At 56.0% G+C, this 19,688-nt stretch overlaps 5 protein-coding genes across 5 annotated transcripts; 2 read left to right on the top strand and 3 right to left on the bottom strand.

Annotated features, from left to right (window-relative positions):
* Positions 1–646: 646 nt before the first annotated feature.
* On the bottom strand, positions 647–4,495 carry IWZ02DRAFT_198848 (uncharacterized protein). Its single transcript, XM_066762535.1, has 4 exons — positions 1,974–4,495; positions 1,278–1,393; positions 1,146–1,228; positions 647–879 (listed from the first exon to the last, which is right to left on the bottom strand). Exons 1-4 carry the CDS (start codon positions 4,374–4,376, stop codon positions 869–871), a joined length of 2,613 nt encoding a protein of 870 aa, XP_066624301.1. The 5' UTR covers positions 4,377–4,495; the 3' UTR covers positions 647–868.
* Positions 4,496–5,049: 554 nt separating this feature from the next.
* IWZ02DRAFT_445891 (uncharacterized protein) lies at positions 5,050–5,985 on the top strand. The gene has a single exon (XM_066767197.1). It carries the CDS (start codon positions 5,344–5,346, stop codon positions 5,968–5,970), a length of 627 nt encoding a protein of 208 aa, XP_066624302.1. The 5' UTR covers positions 5,050–5,343; the 3' UTR covers positions 5,971–5,985.
* Positions 5,986–7,776: 1,791 nt separating this feature from the next.
* On the bottom strand, positions 7,777–9,359 carry IWZ02DRAFT_374316 (phosphoribosyltransferase-like protein; the record flags this gene model as incomplete). Its single annotated transcript, XM_066764752.1, has 7 exons — positions 7,777–7,833; positions 7,881–7,893; positions 7,942–8,018; positions 8,065–8,546; positions 8,596–8,736; positions 8,775–9,093; positions 9,150–9,359. The coding sequence occupies 7 exons, from the start codon at positions 9,357–9,359 to the stop codon at positions 7,777–7,779; spliced, it is 1,299 nt and encodes a 432-aa protein (XP_066624303.1).
* A 3,958-nt stretch (positions 9,360–13,317) lies between these two features.
* IWZ02DRAFT_445900 (uncharacterized protein) lies at positions 13,318–16,557 on the bottom strand. The gene is made up of 3 exons (XM_066767198.1): positions 15,998–16,557; positions 15,064–15,946; positions 13,318–15,018 (listed from the first exon to the last, which is right to left on the bottom strand). The coding sequence occupies exons 1-3, from the start codon at positions 16,271–16,273 to the stop codon at positions 13,334–13,336; spliced, it is 2,844 nt and encodes a 947-aa protein (XP_066624304.1). The 5' UTR covers positions 16,274–16,557; the 3' UTR covers positions 13,318–13,333.
* Positions 16,558–17,995: 1,438 nt separating this feature from the next.
* IWZ02DRAFT_373994 (uncharacterized protein) lies at positions 17,996–19,210 on the top strand (the record flags this gene model as incomplete). The annotated part of the gene is made up of 2 exons (XM_066764738.1): positions 17,996–18,055; positions 18,101–19,210. 2 exons carry the CDS (start codon positions 17,996–17,998, stop codon positions 19,208–19,210), a joined length of 1,170 nt encoding a protein of 389 aa, XP_066624305.1.
* Between the last annotated feature and the right edge of the window lie 478 nt (positions 19,211–19,688).

Below are 19,688 nucleotides of genomic sequence, written 5' to 3' on the forward strand. Positions count from 1 at the left end.
ACTGTACAAAGCCGTCGAGTGTGTTTTCAGAAGCGGTATTAAGTGCAAGTCGACGTGCTCCAAAGGGTCGTAAGAGGTGACCAGGAGAGATGCTTGTCGTGGCTTGCTAGCACGCTCGGTCGCTTGATGATGTACATAGTGTTTGTTTGTCGTTCGGTCGGAGCATTGAGGAGGAGAATGTTGTTGCTCGCTCGAGAGTGTTTCTAGACCACACGCCTGTGGATTTTAGCGACCGAAAAGGTGGGCCCAGCACCATTAGCGAAAAACTTGTAGTCGTAGAAGATGAGGAAGGTCGTGGTGCGTCTGGGGCAGCTGGTGTGATGATGATGATGATGCTCGCTTGCTGACTGCTGCTGCTGCTGCTGCTGCGTCGATGATTGTGCGGTACGCGATGTTTTGATGATGGTCCGGATGAAATGGCCATGATACCGGACAAGCCCAGCCCTATCCCCCATTGAAGTCACTGAGTCCGTCTTGTTCACCTCCCCCGTGCCTTTCCCATCAGCCGCACAACGATGCCCGTCCCGAACACAATCTCAAACCAACCGCAATCCCGCCCCGGCAACAGCTGAAACCAGCGCAAAAGCGACTTATGGCCGTGCACGTACGCAATGGAGCTTTCATGAAGTTGGCGCCGGCCATCAATCCCATCAATTTAGAGCAACTGCCGAACCAGCGCCGCAGCGGCTTACGGTTCGCGATGCAGATGCTCAAAACAGTTTTCATGATGCCTTCCGCGCGCGTGACCGTCCACTCCGAGCACCAGCGATCCAATCCTGCGCCTCAGCGTCTTACGGACCGATCCAGCATGGCCACTCTAAAAAGTGTCAAGAAACAGCGCAGGAGATGTGACAGAAACAAGGTCCAGTCAATTGGGAACTAAACCATGGGCCTTTAGCTCGAGGCGCCGAAGCAAGCCTTACCACATCAAAGCGATGGTTATCATCGAACCCAAAAAACTGGTTCCCCAGTGCACGAGGCAGATCAGGTCAAGTCAGCGGCAAGCCGCCGAATGCCAGCGCAACCATCGATTCCCAGGGAACCTCGAGAGTGAAGCGTCGGAGAAAAAATAAAGGGGGAATAAAACGCAACAAACTGCAACGAAATCAAGGAGGGAGGGACCGAACAAGTAGGACATGACCAACCGGGAAGAGGGGTGCCCAGAGAAAACCGCGGTCCAGTCCTTGAGAAACCAGGACATGGACGTCGACGAGCAGCACCGAGAGGACTGTTTGCAGTGTTAGCATTGTACGAGTCCACAAAAGCTTGAGACCTACGGGTAGCAAGACGAACGAGCGGAATGTGCATAAAGTCGCAAGAAAAGGCCTGACCCGTCTTTCAGAAACCAAGACCAGGGCGTAGGTAGGTAGTCGGCCAACAAGAAGCTTGCAGACTGTCGAATCGATTAGCTTCATCCTCTAGTGATTTGCCATCAGACTTACCAATTCCGAAATCAACCAGCGAGACACAGACTCCAAAGGCCAGCCACAAAGCCCGAGCTGTGAGCAACAAAATGTGCAGTCGAAAAGCAAAAAAGGGAAAAAAGCAGTCGCAAAAGTGCCAAAGCCAGCCACCGATGATGATGTGTGCAAAACAGACGACTCATGACCCTATTCTCGTGTGAACCGTAACCCGGCAAAAGCCGACCACCAACTCCGTGCTGTGTGCCTCAAAGAAAAAAGAGGGAAAACTATCGTACAAAAAGGGTATTTTTACGCAGACCTTGAGATTTTTGAGCAATGAAACGCCGCCCGATGCTGTAATGGAAAGGCGGGAGCATCAACGAACGGGGAAAAAAAAAAAAAGGCGTGGGATCAAGTCGATGCTTGCCCACAGGCCTCCAGGAAAGCCGCAAAACGACTATCCCAAAGGGCCTGGCGCTTAGAAGAAATGGGGAAACTCAAGTCTGAAGAAATAGATGCGGTGAGTCTGTTCTTGTATGAAATAAGGAAATCGCACAGGGCATTGGGTACCTGTTCAGGAATCGACTCCATGGTCGCTGTCTTCGCCTTCTTGACCGAACCCCAGCCGCCGTCGAAAACTTCTTCGGTAGACCTCTTCCTCTTGTGACCAGGAGTGTAGTTCTGGTTGGTCTTTGCAATGTCTGAATCGAAGGCGGCCTTGAAGGCATTGACGGCTTCGGTATCGTTGCCAGCGAGGCTGGAGACGGCAGGCTCAGTCGATTTGGCCTTGCTGGGCGTCTCCCAAGGGAGCAAATCCTGCGCGGAGTTGCTGTTGTTGCCAAAAGGCGTCAAGGTGGCAGCAGCCTGGTTGTTCACAGCGGGCGAGCCCATGCCCTGCGTGATGAGGGACTCCGACATGGGGTTGGTGACAGCCTCGCCGGTGGGATGGATCGGAGACGAAGCAACGCGCTGAACGTACGAAAGGTTCGAGGGCTTCGTGGGCCTGTGCTTCTCCGCATTCCTGCGAGCACGAGCAATGGACTCCTTCGCATCGGCACCAGCGCGGGGACGGTCAAGATACGCGTCGTGAATGAGGGGATTGGCCGGCTTGTCGGAAGTGGGAGCGGGCTGCTCCTCGGTCGAAGTCTCGAGGATGGCTGGCTTGGGAGCAGCCTGAGTGCCCTCGGTAGTGGTAGGCAGCTGGGCATTGGCGGACTTGGAAACAGCCTGAGTGCCCTCGGTCGGAACCTCGACGCTGGCTGGCTTGGGAGCAGCCTGAGTGCCTTCGGTGGTAGAAGGCAGCTGAGCGTTGGCGGGCTTGGGAGTGGGTGGCGGAACTATGCCCTCAGCCGGCTTCTCAGCTGGCTTCTTGAGAATACTCTTCGGCTGCTTGACGCTAGATGCGGACGTGGTAGCTGCAGGAGCAGACGCAGTGACGGCGGGAGCAGAAATAGTGGTTGCAGGAGAAGACGTGGTGACCTCTGGAGCAGACGCGGTGCTCGTGGGGGCAGTCGTAGTCGAAGGCGTCAAGTCAGATGCCTGCTTGACTCCCGATGAAGCAACGAGCTCGTCGTCGTCAGTTTCCGTCGCTTCAGTAGTTCCGGATTCGCTCTCTGTGTCACTTTCGCCCTCGGGGCAAGTAAAGCTGCCGGTGCCCCTGATGTGACCCGTGACCCTCTCAGCCCTATCGAGAAACTCCTTTTCTTCAGGCGTCAGTTCATCGTCTGGAATCTTCCAAAGTCTCGCCGCATGGTCCTTCATGGTATCGAGAGGCATCTTCGACTTGTAGAAAGCGTTCATCTGGCTTCGTGTAAACTCCTCGCGCTTCTCCGCTTCAGCCTGCATGTCCGAAGACTTGAAAACATTGCTCGAGTAACCGCTGTCGCCGGGAACGGCGAAGATGGAGCCAGTGTAAGAGGTGGAGGGAGCAGGCTGGGCCTCGTTCGAAGGGCGCCTGTTGACAACAGACTGGTTATCGCGGAGGGGTGTGCGGCTGAACGAATTCTCGTGGTGCCTGATCTTGGTTTCGTGATGCTTGTCCGCAAGATCCTTGCCCGTTTCCTTCCTGATGGCACGACGAAGCGCGTTTCTGGGGCGCTGCAAGGTTTCCTCGTGACCCTCAAACTCTGCGGTCTTCTCGGCAGCTGAGTTGTGTCCGTTCGTCAATGTAATGGGTTCCTTCAAGCGAGGGTCTTCCTCTTGCTCAAGGCCATTCCAAAACTTGGTGCGCTTGGTGGCAGGGGTAAGGTCTGGAGAGGGCGCGTCGTCATCGTCGACGTTGGCGCGCTTCGTGGCAGGCGTGAGCTCTGGAGTGGGCGCCTCCTGACCGTCGACGTTGGTGCGCTTGTTGGCAGGCGTAGGCTCTGGAGAGGACGCCTCGTTGCCGTCGACCTTGGTGCGCTTGGTAGCAGGCGTAGGCTCTGGAGAGGGCGTCTTGCAATCGTCGTCGTCGGCGTAACGAGGATATTCATCGATCAGCTGATCGTCTTCGAGGGCCCATACTTCAGGAATCATTCCGTAGCCACGCTCGCCGGGACGGTGGGCAGGAATCCTGTAGCCGATGACGCGCTTGCGCTTTTGGCCCGGCTGGTGTGCAGCGACCTGTGCGGCAGCCTGCTCGGCGACCTTTTGAACCTCTGCATGACGCGCTTCTTGCTCGCGGCGCGCCTCCTCAATCTTGGCCCTCTGCTCCGCGGCCATCCTGGCTCTCTTGTCGGCGTTCTTGATGCGAGGGGAGATGGGGCCCTTCCTGTTCAACGAGCGGATGGGGGTGGGGGAAGGCGACTGGGGGGATTGAGGCTTGGACGCCCACGGGTTGATGTAGTTGAGGAGGTGTTTACCCGTGCTGATGCCCTTGGAAAACAGACCGCCCAGGTAGTACGAGGACGAAGGGGTGGTCTGGGCAGGCTCTTGGTCTGGCGTCTCGGGGCCCGCTACGCCCGCGTCGGCCTCCTCCTGCTCCTCCTCCTCCATCTCCACATCTTGGCCATCGTCGGCCTCGCTGCCACCGGTCGTGGCCTCGTCGTCGTCGTGCTCCTGGAGCACCTCTTCGTCTTCGGCGTCGTCGGCGGCGGCGGCGACAGGCTGCGACTCGGCGGCAGCGGGGGCGGCGAGGGCGGCGGCGTGGGCGGCGATGGCGGCGACGGTGGCTCCTGCTGCGTCCTCCACGTTAGCCCTGTAAATTGTGAGCGCCACAACGACGCTCGCCAGCGTGTTGACGCCCAGGCGGTACGCGTGCCGCACCATGGCGTCCGTGGACGCCCCTCTCTCCCGCAGGCCCTCCAGCTCCCGCGCCACCTGCATCACCTCCCCATCATCCAAGGGGACGACTTTCGGTTCCATCTCCTCGTCAGAGGAGGAGGAGGAGGAGGAGAAGCAAGGTGGCGACGAGGGCAGGGGAGCCGCCGGTGAACAGCAATACGACGGGGAATACGGAGTCCCAGACTGGGGCTCCGCATGCAGGAGAGAGGGCTGATCCTCCATTGGAGAATCAGCACGGGGGGACACCGCGCACTCCGCCACGGCCTGGGGGGCGGGGGACGGAAAAGCAGGGGGAGGAGGAGAACTTGGCAGGTACTGCTCCCCACCGGCCAAGGCGACAACAACAGAAGAGGGCTCCAACTCCATCTCCTCAGTGGCGGGGGCTGGGGCTGGAGCTGGGGTCTCAGGCGACAGTCCCGCGATCTGAGAGACTGTTGGTGGACAAAAAGGAGAAGAAACGCCAACGAAAGTGGTGATGGCGGGCGTCTGGAAAGGCGATGAAGCTGGAAAAACAGCAGAAGAAATGTCGTGCTCACTCTTTGCCGCTGATTTCTGCGCCGACTTGTAGGGAGTTGCGGGCGCCGGCGGGAACCATTCCTCCTCCTTCTTCTCTTCTTCATGGTCGTCTTTGACGATGGACAACGGGGTGCTCTCTTGTTCAGCCTGACGATGAGGCACGATGCCCATGATGTTTTGCGCCTCTTGCGATAAGGGCGACTTCCAACCTGTGGCGACACTGCGGCGGGTGCGGCGGACCATGAGCTGCTCGGGGTTGAAATTCTTGGTGGCCTTCTTCGTGCCAGGCGTCTTGGCGGGGGTTTTGGAGGGGGTTTTCGGGGCGAGCTTTACGGGCGTGTCGGCGGGAGCATCGTCGTGGTCCTGGGCGGGTTCGTTGGCATCGTCGTGGTCGTCTTCAACCACAGCCGTCTTCTTGTTCTTGGTGGCAGCCTTGCCGCGCGGCTTGGTGACCCTGCCGGAGGAATTCGAGGCCGCCTTGGACGTGGTTTTGGAAGCGACCTTGGACTTGGGTTCGGCTTTGGGCTTGGTCGTCGTTGCGCGCTTGCGCGTAGCAGGAGCGGCGGGCATCGGGGGTTGCGATTCGGCTTCTTGCGACGAGCTGTCTTGGGCGGTGCGACGCGAACGCAGACGGGTCTTGGGCGGGCTGAAACCGGTCGGCGGGGAGATTGGCTGCGTCTTGCGAGGCGCCATCTTGGATAGAGGTGTAAAAGGTGCAGGCAAAATGGAGGGAGGGGTCGCGACTTGGAGTCGTAGTGGATGGAAATCGCGATGGAAGGGTGGGGGGTGATGAAAAGGGAATGCGATGGCGCGAGGAGCGTGTCGGTCGAAAAGTGTCGCGGCGGGTCGGTTGGTAAAATCCCGGCGACAAGGGTGGCCCGCACGCCAACACCTCGCTTAACCCGGATCGGGACTAGCGCCGAAAGAGTGTCGAAGAAGGCTCAGGCACAGCGAGAGGGCGACAAATGGTCAGCGAGGACATCCGCCGTCGGCTGCAGCTCTACGGATTCGACAAATTGAGGCCCGGCTGCTGCAAATATCACCCCAGACTGCACGACTGGGATGACACACTTGGCCGTGCTCTATTGGCGAGCCGTATCTCCCGGTGCCCCAGCTGAATGACTTGGATCCGGCTCTCGGCATCCCCGCATTGCGTCACAAAGAACAACACCAGACTTGGCTATAAAAGTTGATGTCGAGCATGGCGGCGCAAAGAATTGGTCAATTCTGTAGAGACGCAAAGGAGGACTACAGCATGCCGAATCTTGCAGACTCTGCTCATCTACTTCGTCGCAACAAATACCAGCAGCATCATACCTTAGAAACTAGCACGACCTACATAAAACAAATACCAGAGCAATTCTTTCCGCAGACATTCCATGCTGGTGTATTGTGCCTGTATAGCCCATCAGCAGCAGCGATGAAACACGCATGCACAATTCACCCGTCAGGCTGATCCAGTGAAACCAATGCACAGAAACTACAAGTACCAACAGGAGCACAACTATTCCCAGGCTGCTCGCTGCCATCACGAGCGCATTCGTTGCCTATTCGTCATTCCACATGCCAGACGAGCAGACATGCCGGCGACCCTCCCCAGCAACGACATTCATAGATCCTGGAACGACATGACGTCTTGCAAATGCAGAGTACCAGCGAGAAGAATTGCACAAAATTTTGTGCACGGGAGCCGCGGAAAGTATGTTAGACGTTGCAGTAACGTGGCATCTGCTGCCTGCGCGGAGTGCGATCGAGCTAGCAATTGGGGACGCAGATATTGATCTTTCCGCGCTGCACTCCTCTGACTGCCACTTCAGCAATCGGACGTCCAATGGAATGACTGTCCAAGTCCGGCCGTGGCTCGAGGCGAAGCGGGATAGGAAAGAAAAAATTGAAAAATGCATAGGAGAGAAAGACGTCGTCTTTTCAAACCAACAGCAAGGATAGCCTTGTCATTATCCCGCAACTCCCGCGCCAGCGATGAGGAATGTGCGGGAACTAAAGTAGCGCGTCTTGTCAAGCGCATCCCGTCAGCAAACAAAGCAGGGGGATCCACTAGCCGCTGAGGGACCGTGAAACAGAAATGCTTCGACATGTCCTCATGCGTTGCGGGCTGGAACATCTTCGACATGTGCTTTCAGCTTCGAGCGATGGCAGAATGCTGCCAGGATCCATTTGCAAATTTGTAGACGCTGTCGATGAGGACAAGCATCACTGGACGTCTTCACTGCACAGCGCAAACGGAAATATAATGATAGATCTAGAAAGAAATTCACTTTCCTTACCTCACTAGTCTCGTCCTGTGAGAGAAGAACCAAAGAGAAAAGTGCCTGTGGAGCAGTGGCCGTTCTTTTACCTAAAACGGCTTCGTGTTTCTCGAATTCCTCGCCGCAGAAGCTAGATGCTTGCTGGTATCGACGAGTTTTTGGTGTATCTTGTGTCAAACAGTGCTTGCCGCCACCATTTGAATGTGTTCAAAAGCCTCTGGGTTGATTGGCCGTCCCCACCCGAAACGCCTCTAGTCATGCAAAACAAAGATTTTACAGAGAAACCTCGTCTTGGTCGGTTCGACCTTCTTTCCGTAGTTGTGCGTCGTTCAGTCGTAGTTGAATAGGACGCTGATGCTCTCGCCGTGGTGCACGCGGCGAATGGCCTGAGAGAAGTTAGCGAATATGACCCCCAACCCAACGAACTACCGACCTCGGCGAAGACACTGCAGCAAGTTAGCCTCTGTTCATTCAATTCAGTCAGGTATACTCACTTGCCAACTTCAAGAACCTCCAACTTGGTGCATCGTTCCAGATGCTCCGTCTGGTCAACGCTGTTAGTGACAACCACCTATCAAGGTTAGCAGCTGTACCATCTGATTCTTCGAAATTCTCACCTTATCAAGCGCGCTGGCGTTAATCCGGTCAATGGCGTCACCGCTGAGGATACCGTGCGTAACTAGGGCCATGACCTGCGTGGCACCCTCCTTCTTAAGAAGCTTTGCAGCTCTCGTGATCGTGTTTGAGGTGTCGGCCAAGTCATCCACAAGAATGGCCGTCCTCTCAGCGACGTCACCGACCAACATCATGGTCGCATTCTGACGGTCGGTAATTTGTGTGGGGCGCCTCTCCTTGTGGATCAGAGCAAAGGGCATGCTCAGAGCGTCCGCAATGGCAGTAGCACGCTTCGCACCACCCGCGTCGGGACTGACAATCACCGCCTCCTTGTAGTTTGGAATGTGATATTGAATGTACTTGCGGAGTAGGTGACGGCCGTAGAGGTTGTCAACGGGAATGTCGAAAAATCCCTGGTATTGAGGGTCGTGCAAGTCCATAGTGATAACATGGTCTGCGCCGGCGCAGGTCAAGAGATCCGCAACTGATGGGATCAGCATGTCGATAGTTTCCCGAGGCTCGCTGTGACTTACCCAGAGTACCAGCCTGCGCAACCCACTGCTTATACCCACGCTGCGGCTCGAACTTGGGAGGCATCGCCATGGTGCCATTGACCCCATTGGAGCCGTTGACAGAGGCGTTCGACGTGCCGCGCTCGCGCGCAAAGTAGTCTGCTGGTCAGATGGATTCTACCTCGAAGTCTCGGTTGCACGCTTACTTCCGTCCTTTGTCTGGGCCGACTCGGGACCCGCGCCATTGCGCTTCTCATCGAACTGGAGTCGCGACAACTGCTTGTTGAGGCCATCCTGGCCGTTCGGCAAGCCCACGCTCTCGGGTCTGCCGGGCGCCGGAGTGGCAGGGACGCTGTCGAAGCTGTAGCCCTGCGTGTTTGAAAAACCCGGGCCCTTGGACAGCGGGGCACCACGCTTCTCGTACGGAATGTCGCTCTGGCGAGAGTATGGGAAGAGAGGTAAGACTGCGGTGACTCTCCGCGCCGACGCAGTCTTGCAGGCAGAGATGGTGATGAGCAGCTGCGACGCAGCGTCAGCGGTCCAGCATTTCCCCACGTGCGCGGCCTTGATCATACCTCCATCAAGTGGTCGTTGACCTTGCCGCCGCCGGATTGTATGAGAAAGACATCCTTGCCACGGACAGACTCTTGGATCTCGACGCGAGTCTCGCCAACGGCAAATTTGCTCAAGAGGATCTTGGAGGGAGGTATGCCCAGGTGGTTGCAGATGGTTTCGGTCAGCTGCGGGTGGCTGCTGCCGCCCAAGACGACCAGATTGCGCACCATTTGTGCGGCGGATGCAGAATTGTTGGACTCGAGCTCGAGCCGAGAGAGGTGTCTGGGCGGGAGTGGAATCAGAAGCGGAAGCTGGTCAGCCAGCGTTGAGTAGAAGCGCCGGCGGGCAGTAGGCGACCAGGACAAAGGTGAGGTGGGGACGCGAAGGCAGCCAGGGTGGTGGGCGCTCAAGACCAACGGCCGGGGGAGGGTGAGACGAGAGTTTGGGTCAGGACGGTCGTCGGCTTGGTGGCAGAAACCATGGTGACGGAAGAAGATAGAGGAGAGTCCGCAAAAAAATCGCGAAACGTGGGGATTGGTTACGCTGCCTGGCCCGCTCGTACGCCCAGGGCGAGCGATTCCTTTGGCTACCCCACCATCCGCAACAACTCACGACTCGGCTCTCATCCGATGTCTGCCCACTACCTCACTTGCGGCTGCGTACAGCTGACGGATTCATCTGACAAACTGCACCATCGCCATGTTTGTCTTGACCCTCGAGTAGCCGTCCTCTCACCCAGGCGCCCATCCAACAAGGCCAGTTATCGCTGCGTCCTTGGCTAGCAGCATATCCCTGCCTTGTCACCTGCTCCGCTTGTGCCGCCGATTTTGATGAACTAGAATCGAGACCTATGCAAGAAGACAAGACTTGTCGGTCACTCGCAGATGCAGACCATCACGTGATGAGGCTACCAATCGTCTCGATGCATTATTATGCGACGCGCTGCATCGGGCGAGATAAGATTGATCAGGGTAGGCGACGAAGAGAGGGCCAATCAGGTCCGCAAGGCTCAAAGTGTAGCAAACCAGAGGCTACAGAGAATTGTCGAGGGACAAAGACAAGAAAAGACGCAGGATTTGAGCGTTCCGGCGGAGGGAGCAGGAGAGAAGTAAGACTGGTCGACAGGAGTTGCAGGCAAGCAGCGATTCGTCGTGGGTCTCTCAAGTCTCTCGACTGCGTCGGCCTCTTACATCTCTTCATCTGAGTTCTCTCGTCTCTTGGGCTTCATGTGTTACCATACCCGAGGAGTCATGCCCGTTTTTACGCAAGGACAAGGAGAAAATCCGAGGACTACATGGGCAAGACTGAAGCTTGTAGGTGACCTTCGTCGGCGTCTTGAGAGGCGTTCGAGCTTCGAAACATTTGCTGATGAGGATACAGAAGCGTCAAGTTGGTGACCTCGAAACGGAAAGTAGGCTGAACTGTACTGAATGTCATCGTGCTCGAGGTATTGAAGAACTGCGGGTTGAGACTCTTCAAGCCAGGTTGTATCTACGCGACCACCGTCTTTGTGGGTTGGGGTTTTCAATGTATTCTTCCCTGGGTATGGGTGCTCCCTGTGCCTGCTCCTACTCCTCTTTGCTTTTGGAGACTCAGACTTGCTTGGGCCTCGAAGACTTTCTCCGCATATACTTTTTGGCCTAAGAGGGCTGGAAAGGTCGTCCAAGTTGTTCTCATCGTCCCGCGGCAGCCACCTATAAAGAGGCCAAAAAAAAAAAAAAAAAATGCTACTGTCAAAGGTAAGTCAGTCTGCAGGTGAGCACTCCGGTCAACGAGCAACGAAAGAAGGACATAGAGAGGAGAATGTTTGAAAACCAGAACCCTGCAGAAAAGAACGCCCAAATCCATCACCTCAAAGACCTTGCCGTCACGGGTATCCCAAGAAGACAATACTGATAAAAACCCTTTTCTCAGCTCTTTGATGCCGAAACCCTGCTGCCACAACACCAAAACCAAGATTTTCCTCCAAGACTCAAGTATGTCGGTGATGGCGTTGAGGCTTGTAAGTCATCGTGTCGCGTTTTGTATGTCGTCAGGCCGGTCGCGGTATCGACTGTGTGATGCGGTGGTTCTCTCAAGTGCCCTCTGCCTTCTTGTCCGACAAGTCCCAGCTGACGTGGAAGGAGTTGCTCTCAACCATGACCCCGTCAGGTCTGCCGTGATCTTCAACCAAGATCTTTCCATGAGCCCTGCGGTACGCTTCCTCGGCAGCTCTGCCGACTTGATGGGCCTCAAACAAAGACATGCCTCCTGCCGACGCTGCATCCCTGGCCGAAGCGAAGAGACGGATGCCAACCGCGGTTTCGTTGTGAAGCCTGCATTGGTATCGGTACCACGCCAGGCGCGAGAGCTGTTCCCACTCGGGATCACATTCCAGAGTCTTGAGCGCCAAGTTGATGCCCATGCCCTTCCGGAGTTGCTCATGCAAGAGACGGAGACCGAATTGAACAAGACGCACTTCGTGGTGGACACCCTTTAGGTTGATGATGCCCTTGAAAAGCATTTGCGCAAGAGACTGCACGAATGCCTCGATGGCATCCAGAGCGGAGGCAGGCCTGATCAAAGTGCGGGGATGAATGAAGTATTCAATTGACAACATGCCCGGATGTTGGGGAAAGTGGAGGAATGAAACGTCGCCGGTGTGCATGCCCAGGGTGCTGCAGCTGCAAAAGCGGATGACCTTGAAGCTGCCCCATAGCAAGCTGACGTACTCGTCGCGCACTCCCGGAGTCATGCGGAGGTTGGAACGCAAGAACGAAGCCTTGAATTCGGCAAGCTTTGTTTCCTCGCGAGGCGAAATCCGGCGGCAGCCCATGACGATGCGATCTTCCAGATGATATTCTCCTTCCTGAACGAAACTCCAAATCCTGTTGCGCATCTCAGGCGGCATCGTTGGCAGAGTTGGATCGTTGGGCGAGGCGCGGACAGAGACGGTCATGTCGGCGACGGGAGACAAGGCGGACGTGACGTTGGCCATGGTGTCGGGAGAAGATGAGACGGCGGACATGGCGGTGGTGTAGGGAGGAAGAGTGTTGGGTTGAGGAGAGACGGCGGTGCAAAGAGAGATTTTTATTGTGCGCCCACTATGGCGAGTAGGAGGTAGGCACACGACGAAGTGGGAAAAACAGAGCCGTGTAGAACCACCGACGTGCGCTTGAATGCTCCTTGTCTGGTACACTCCACCAACTAGTGTAAAAACAATTCCATGTCTTCGTATATTTTGTCCGAAAGCCTGGATCCAGACAATGACGCAGGTGGCCATAGCCTGGAAAAGATCGGCGCAAGTCAAGGTCAAGGCCAGGCGGCTTGCTGTGGCTGCACAACACTGATCGTTGCGATGATCGTGAAGGTGGTGATGGCTTCGACGTCTGGGTCGACCGAAATCTTCAGTAAATAATTCCAATTGGCAGAATGAATCTCCGTTACGGAGCAGGCATGGGAGGAAAAACTATTTCATAAGTAGTAGCACAGGTGGATCACCTCAGCGTCCCAACCTCTGCGTCTTCAATGGACCTCCTGCCCTCAAATAGACCCCTTCAGTGACGCAATATCTGAAGTTCTTGAGTTCAAGATCAATGGTGAGCTTTCACGTCTGCCAGCCTCGGTGGTGATGGGCGGCAGGCTGCTTGGCTACTTTGGGTCGGTAGTCTCCATCACACTCGACTCCGCAACGTCAAGCCATTAGAAGAGTGTGTGGAATCCTCAGGCCAGTGGCGAGGCAGACAGAGGTCAGAACAAATACTTTTCTCGATCTTTTTTGACTCATTCAGAGCACCTGTCGCGCTACGCTGGGGCTTGGTGTTGAAGTCAATCACTTGTCAACCAGGGCCATGCGCGCCCTGTTGACCCTAAGTCGACATGCCTTGATGGTTGGACTTTTATTCGACGTCGCTTTCAGTGCGCTAGTTCGCTGGTTCGCGCTACAGAAGACGCATGTATGCATGCACGCCTGATAGGTAAGTAGGTATAGATAGAAATACACAACTCTTGTCGTGTCGTACCGCGTCGTGTCCACTCACTGCAGAACAGACAGACAGACAAACAAGCAGACCCGGACAGACAAGTGGAAAAACCGGGAAACACGTCACAAAGACACCACCGCTATCGCTTTTCCCCATCCCCATCCCACCCCCAACTCCCTTCCCCTATGTATCCTCCCAAACTCCCCACACTCCCCCCTCCCCAGGCCCCTCGCCCCACCTACTTACTTCCTAGGCAACTCCTCAAAAACACGCCTAAAGATACTCTTACTCTTATACAAATTGACCAGCCGCAAGCGCTCATTATCCAAATGCGCGCTATCGCTCGCCTGCCCGCACGGCAGATGGGCCGCCGGCGCGTTGAATTCCTTCTCCAGTAGACGGATCGACGGGATGGAGCCGCCCTCGCGGATGTACAGCGGACGACGGGCGGGCTTTTGCGTCGATGCCGTGGGGTCTGCGCTGCTTTTTTCGGCTGGTGGCGTTACGCTGCCGGTTGCGAGGGTTGAGGATGTTGTTGTGGTGGTGGTGGTTGTGGGGTTGGAGTTGGGATTGGGGTTGGGAGGGGAGCGCGGCGTTGAGTGTGAGTTCGCCGAGGCGTCAAAGTAGCCGGGAGCGCTGCCGGCGCCGCCGGTGCCGTCACTGTTGTTGTTAATCACGGCACACGTAGACGCAGTGCTGTTGTTGGAATTGACACTGGCGCGCGCGGCAGCGGCCGCGTTGGCCGCCGTGCTTAGGTTGACACTGCTGCGCCGCCGCTCCTCGACAGGATGCCACACGTCGATGATGGCGTCCTCGAGCGTCTGGTAGATCTGATTACGAAAGTCGCCGAGCCACGGCTCCGCCATGTGGTCGATGGTGACGGTGAGGGTGTTTTTCGATCCAATTTCGTCAAACGCCGCATGCAAAAAGTCCGTCAGTGCTTTGGCGACTTGAGTTGCTTCTTGGTTGGGCACCAGACGCAGCGAGATGGGCGCTTGCGCCAGCCGTGGGATGATGGTTGAGTTTTTGGGTCCCGATGTATGGAATCGGTGGATCGTCAGAGACGCTTCGCGCCACCGCTTAATGAGCGATTCTGCCAGAGCGTCTGCGTCTCCAAGATCGGGGTTGCGCGCGATGAGGGATTGTGTTATTTCAGTGTAGAGCGCCCTCTCCTCATCGCAGATTGGAGGTACTGGGTCATAGAAGCCGGGAATCTGGATTTTTCCGTGTGGCCCACTGAGTTTGGCGAGCAACATGACAAGGTCCTTTAAAGATTCGTCGAGCAAAGAGCTCCCATCAACACCGCTATGCAGGTCCGGGTGCGGGCTCTCGACTTGAATGGTGGCATGAGTCACTCCACGAAGGCCATAGGTTAGACAGGGGACGTGATCGTCGAGCCAGTAGCTGTTGGCCAAAAGGATCCAGTCCACGTCTCCGATGAGCTTCTTGTTTTCGCGTACTGCTTCGGCAAAGCCACGCGAGCCCGACTCTTCTTCTCCCTCGATGAGAAAGATGATGTCCGAGTCCAAGGCATGCTCCTCGAGCAGTTCGGCAACGGCAAAGATGGCGGCCATGATGGGACCTTTATTGTCCGAGGTACCACGGCCGTAGAGATATCCATCAATGCCCTCCATGGAAAATGGATCGGTTATCCACTTTCCATTCTCATTCTCAGCAGCAATGACGTCGTAATGTCCGTAGAACAGAATCTTTTTCCTTTGACTAGACGTCTTTGGGTTGCCTCTGAATTTGGCAAAGATGACGGGGTTGAAGGGATCCTCAGTCTTGAGCATCTCTGTATGCGCGCCGAAGTTTTTAAAGACAGAGCGAAGATAGGATGCGCCTCGTCGGCAGTCGGCCTTGTATCGCGGGTTGGAGGAAATGGTGCGGTACGAAACGAATCGCTTGAGAGATTCAAAGAGTCGCTCTGTCAATGGTCAGCGGGCATTCATGTCAGGTTGATTCGACCTACCATTGCTCGTGGCAGTCGGCCTTGCGGGAGTGACATGGCAATCTCGAACATCCCAAACAGCCGTGGTGGCGTCGTTACCACCAGTCACGTAAATTGGCCTGCCATCGGATGTGGTAAAGGCGGACGCAAGCACAAGACCCTCGTGAGCCTGAAACTTGGTGACAGTCTCATATTGGCGGTTGAGCTTTTGCACATATCCTCGATCACCAGCAGCGAACAGGAATCCACCACCAAGGACAATCGACAGGACGTCGCCAACCTGAGTCTTGACACTCCTAACAAGTTGCTTAGTCTCGAGGTCCCATACGTTGATTTCGCCTTCTGGCCGTCCACTGTAGAGAAAAGTCCCATCCAAGACCATGGCCTGAACCGGGTTTCCTTCATCCCGACCGTCTTCTAGCTGGTGAAGCTCCCGGATTCTACCACCATCGTCATGGTCGAATCCCCAGATTTTGATGATTCCATCGCCACCTCCGGATATCAAAACCTCGTCTTCAGCAATCCCTGCTACCGAGCCGCTGGCCAGCAGCATGCAGTATACATAGCCAAAGTGCGCGAATTGGTGAATGTATTTTTTGTCCAGCTCTAAAACCTGGCCTCCTTTTGCATCACGAGGTTCTTCTGAATAATCTGGCTTGTGAGTCTGTACACCTCCAGGACCTAGAGAATCAAAGAAACGGTCTTTGCGGAACGTGGGGTGCGCAGTTGGGTGCGGCTGCGGGCGAGTGTCCCTTTCCTTGAGATTGTACCACTGGATGCTGGTATTTTGGGCGCCAAGGTAGATTGTCTCGTGGGCAGCCGAATAAGACACGCAAAAGACGTCACCAATGTCGTAGGTCGAGTAGATGGAGTAAACACGGGCAAAGGTGCGCGCATTCCAGACCTGGATCTCAGTCAGCAGTGAGTCACTGAGGAGGTGGCATGGGGCACCCGCATTGACAATCCGGTCACCGGCGCTAGAAAACAGGAGTTGTTGGTCCTGGGAGAGGTATAGACCAAGGACGCTTCCGCGGTGGCCACTGATTAGAGCAACGCGCTCGTACGTCTCGAGCCCATAGACTAGGATCTCACCGCCTTCGGTACCGGCAAAGATGTACTGCGAGGAGACGGCCAGGGCAAGAATGGACTTGTCATGTCTCATGCGGTGGAAGAGGTTTGGGGTAATCGGCTGCTGGTTCGGGGCAGCCATGGCGATTGTTCCGGACGCCATTGCCGGCTTGTCATGGTTTCTCGCGGGCACAGAGGAGACTAAGCAAAAGGACAGTCGTCAGCAGCGCGTCGGAGGTGTGGCCGGTGGAGCTTGAACGGCGGTGAAAGGTGTGAATTAGGTTGGCAGTGTCTCCACCGTGGGTCAACAAGATCTCAGTCAACGTGGAGGGACGCGAACGGGATGAGCCCGGTAGGCGGTAGGGCGTCGGCGCGCGCCGCTCGGGCCGATTGAACAGCTGGACAACGGAACAACCAAACCAAGCTCTTCCAACTCATCACCTTTCGACTTACCACTCTCGTCGTCTCTCCAGAGCCCGCCACAGTCCGATTCGCCGCACCCTTGCCGTCTTCCAATCCCAAACTCAGCCCCGCATTTCGTGGCTCTCGATAGCCGCAGGTCCAACATGCTCCGTCCGGCTGAGCTGCACCCGGCAAAGTCGAACGACTGGATCAGATCCTGTCTCGACTGCGTCAACGATTGAGCATGTGAGCTTCTTGAGGACTGAGCGCCAGTCGGAGGATTTTTCCAGCAACAGACGTTTTTATAAGCGCCAGCTGGACCCTTTTGATCTGCTCCGTGCGCCATGACCGACGAATGAAGAGTCATGTTGACGCCGAGTGGTCTCGCAACGCAATGACGAGATTTCTCCTGGCGATGGCAGCACCCAGGCACTCCATTTGACGGGGCAGGAAACAATGAAGGATACGATGTGGCTTGCTATCATCAAACACGCAGGAACGAGATGGTTCCAGTTTCCAAAGGACTGGCTGGCCATGGAAGGAGGGAGTCGAGGCAAGCCGGGTTTGGTATCTACGAACAGTTTGCGGCGCTGAGTGGCTCGAGACGGTGCATGGCCATGTGCCATCGGGCAAAAGGACAGTCTACGGCTGCCAAACATGTAGCGCGAAAACAAGCAGTAGCGGACAGAGAAGCGGTTGATCTGGTTGGGCATGAATGAGGCTCGGGATGGACAAATGAATGCATGCAACGTCGAGCGTCAGCTGCATGTAGTACGGATAGACAGACTGCAGTCGGTCAGTGGCGCAGCGGTGATGGATCCATGTGGAGGGTTCATGTAAGGTTGGATGTGGATGTGGATGTGGATGTGGCTGTGGCGGTAGTGGCGGCAAAGGAGCAAACGAGGAACCCGGCGGCGCTGAGGATGAAACGGTCAACCCCAACAACTTCAGGACTTGATTCTGCTCTCCTGACTCTGGCACCGTCTCGCAGGTTTACATCCGTCCGTCGTCCATCTCTTGCAGGCGGGTGCGTCAGTCACAGTGCAGCCGGCAGACGACCGCCAACCTAGCGCGAGGGCCGCGCCGAAGTCTGGGATCAGAAGCGCCATTCATGCCTGCAGCACATCAGGAGCGTCCTCCCCGCCAACAAACCACCGTGAGCCACGCCCTCGACCTGACGTTGATTCGTTGCCAAATTCCAGCTTCCCCGGTTTCCCACAGTCCAGATATCATTCCACGCACTTCGCCCCGGCCAGAGGCTCATCTAAATGGCTGCCGTCTTCCTCCCGCTGCCTCGGAGCTGATCTGATTTCTCGGTCTCGGTGTTGGACCCCCTAAGAAAATACTTAGCCCTTGCGTCGTCCTTCACTCCAAGTCCAACCTTGTTGCTGCAGCCCGCCTTTTGCTTGGACCCTTGCTACAACTTTGTCCCTCTTTCTTCGTTCCACAACCTTGGCCTGCGTCCATACTGCAGAACTCCAGGATGGTGGCGCTCGGGCAAACCATTACCATTGTCAACAAGTCTGGCAAGGTCGTCAAGACTGTAAGTCCCCCATTCTCTTTCGACATCGTCACCTGACTCATCCAGAGCCAAAACCTCGTCAACGTCTTCAAAGAGGCCAAGTCGGCCTATCGCGAGCGCAAGGCCGAGATCAAGGCTGTTCGCGATGCCGAAGTCGAACAGAGGCGCATCGAGCGCAGACTGGAGAATATGCGACTCGAAGATGGCCAGTCCGAGTCGTCCAAGCGATCCAAAAAGACCAAAAAGTGGAGGTCCAACAACGACAAACCCCCGCTAGAGCGCGGTTACACCGAGACGTTTGCCGATGAAGAAACTCCCCGTGACGACAATCACGATACTCTTGCGCGGCGATACACGGACGGCCTCTTCCTCAGACGCTTCAAGTCGAGCAAACGCGACTCCAGGGACTCGGTCGACATGGACCTGGCATATGGAGAGATTCCTCCACCTCTCCCCGACCACCGTGCCGAGGAGGAGCTTGAGCTCCGCGACAAGGTCAATGGCCTTACCCGAATCCTTGACGAAGCCAACTGCGTCCATCATTCTGTCCAGTCCATGATTGGCAGTCTCGAAAAGAATCCAGACGCATTGGCTGCCGTCGCCCTCACCCTGGCCGAGATTAGCACCATTGTCACCAAACTCGGACCCGGTGCATTGACTGTCCTCAAGGGCAGCTTTCCAGCCGTGGTAGCCCTGCTGGCAAGTCCGCAATTCATGATTGCAGCTGGAGTTGGCGTTGGCGTCACCATTGTTGCCCTCGGGGGCTACAAGATTATCAAAAAGATTACCACCAAGACTGAGGAAAAGCCCCTGGCATATGGCGGCCCAGTCCAATCGATCGAAGAGGGCAACGATCGAAACGTCTTGGATGAGCTTGCACCCCCCGAGCTCAGTCGTATTGAAAGATGGCGTCGCGGCATTGCAGACGTTGCTGCCAACAGCATCGGCACCAATGTCGAACATGAGCTGGTCACCCCTGGCGCCGCAGACCGCTTCATCGAAGAAGGCCTCATCAAGGAAGAGGACCTCAAGTCTCGTCGAAGCAAAAAGACAACCCGCAGTTCAAAGTCGCGAAAGACTCACAAGTCGGAAAAGTCTGCCAGGTCTGACCGGGACAAACGACCTCAACCCAAGAAAGAGCCCTCGGGCTTGCGGATGCTCTTCAAGAGCTCTTGATTACGTTGTCATGATCTTTCCTTTCTCCATTCTAGATGACAGGCGCACGCCATGATGTTAGTTTTTGCTTGTAAGATACCATTCGAGTCTGGGAGGACGTCATTCCGGCTTCCGGTGATTGTATGTTTCGTTCTCGGTCGAAACATGGCCCTTGTGAGGCGTTTGAGTCGCGCATGTAGAAAGCAGCGAAGTGCGTAATGAGAAACTCTTCTAGAACCCCTCTTGGCAATGCTTAAAGGTGCCGCCGGTCCCTGAAGCTTTTGTTGATGTCATCGCGGGCATCAAAGCGGGTGTTGAGTCACGTGACGTAGGGCAGGTTGGACGACTTACATTTTTCCCCGGCGGCGAGCGGCGCATCATCACCGTCCAGCCTTCTCGCAGCCCAACGCCAACGCCCACGAGCCAACGTCTCGCGCCCGACCCTCTCCTCGCGACACCGTTCCGTCGTCAATCCTCCATCTCGCTGCTGCAGCTGCAC

Source organism: Phyllosticta citriasiana (assembly GCF_038021145.1).
Source record: "Phyllosticta citriasiana strain CBS 120426 chromosome Unknown IWZ02scaffold_4, whole genome shotgun sequence".
Classification (NCBI taxonomy): domain Eukaryota; kingdom Fungi; phylum Ascomycota; class Dothideomycetes; order Botryosphaeriales; family Phyllostictaceae; genus Phyllosticta; species Phyllosticta citriasiana.

Excerpts from the sequence above, each read along its gene's own strand:
- IWZ02DRAFT_198848 (XM_066762535.1), bottom strand. The coding sequence starts at position 4,376 with ATGGAGGAGGAGGAGCAGGAGGAGGCCGACGCGGGCGTAGCGGGCCCC. Across the intron at positions 1,394-1,973 it reads TGGAGTCGATTCCTGAACAG|TCTGCAAGCTTCTTGTTGGC; the intron begins GTACCCAATGCC and ends TCGATTCGACAG. Across the intron at positions 1,229-1,277 it reads GCTCGTTCGTCTTGCTACCC|TCCTCTCGGTGCTGCTCGTC; the intron begins GTAGGTCTCAAG and ends CACTGCAAACAG.
- IWZ02DRAFT_445891 (XM_066767197.1), top strand. The coding sequence starts at position 5,344 with ATGCCCATGATGTTTTGCGCCTCTTGCGATAAGGGCGACTTCCAACCT.
- IWZ02DRAFT_445900 (XM_066767198.1), bottom strand. The coding sequence starts at position 16,273 with ATGGCGTCCGGAACAATCGCCATGGCTGCCCCGAACCAGCAGCCGATT. Across the intron at positions 15,947-15,997 it reads CCGGTGACCGGATTGTCAAT|GTCTGGAATGCGCGCACCTT; the intron begins GCGGGTGCCCCA and ends ACTGAGATCCAG. Across the intron at positions 15,019-15,063 it reads GCCGACTGCCACGAGCAATG|AGCGACTCTTTGAATCTCTC; the intron begins GTAGGTCGAATC and ends GACCATTGACAG.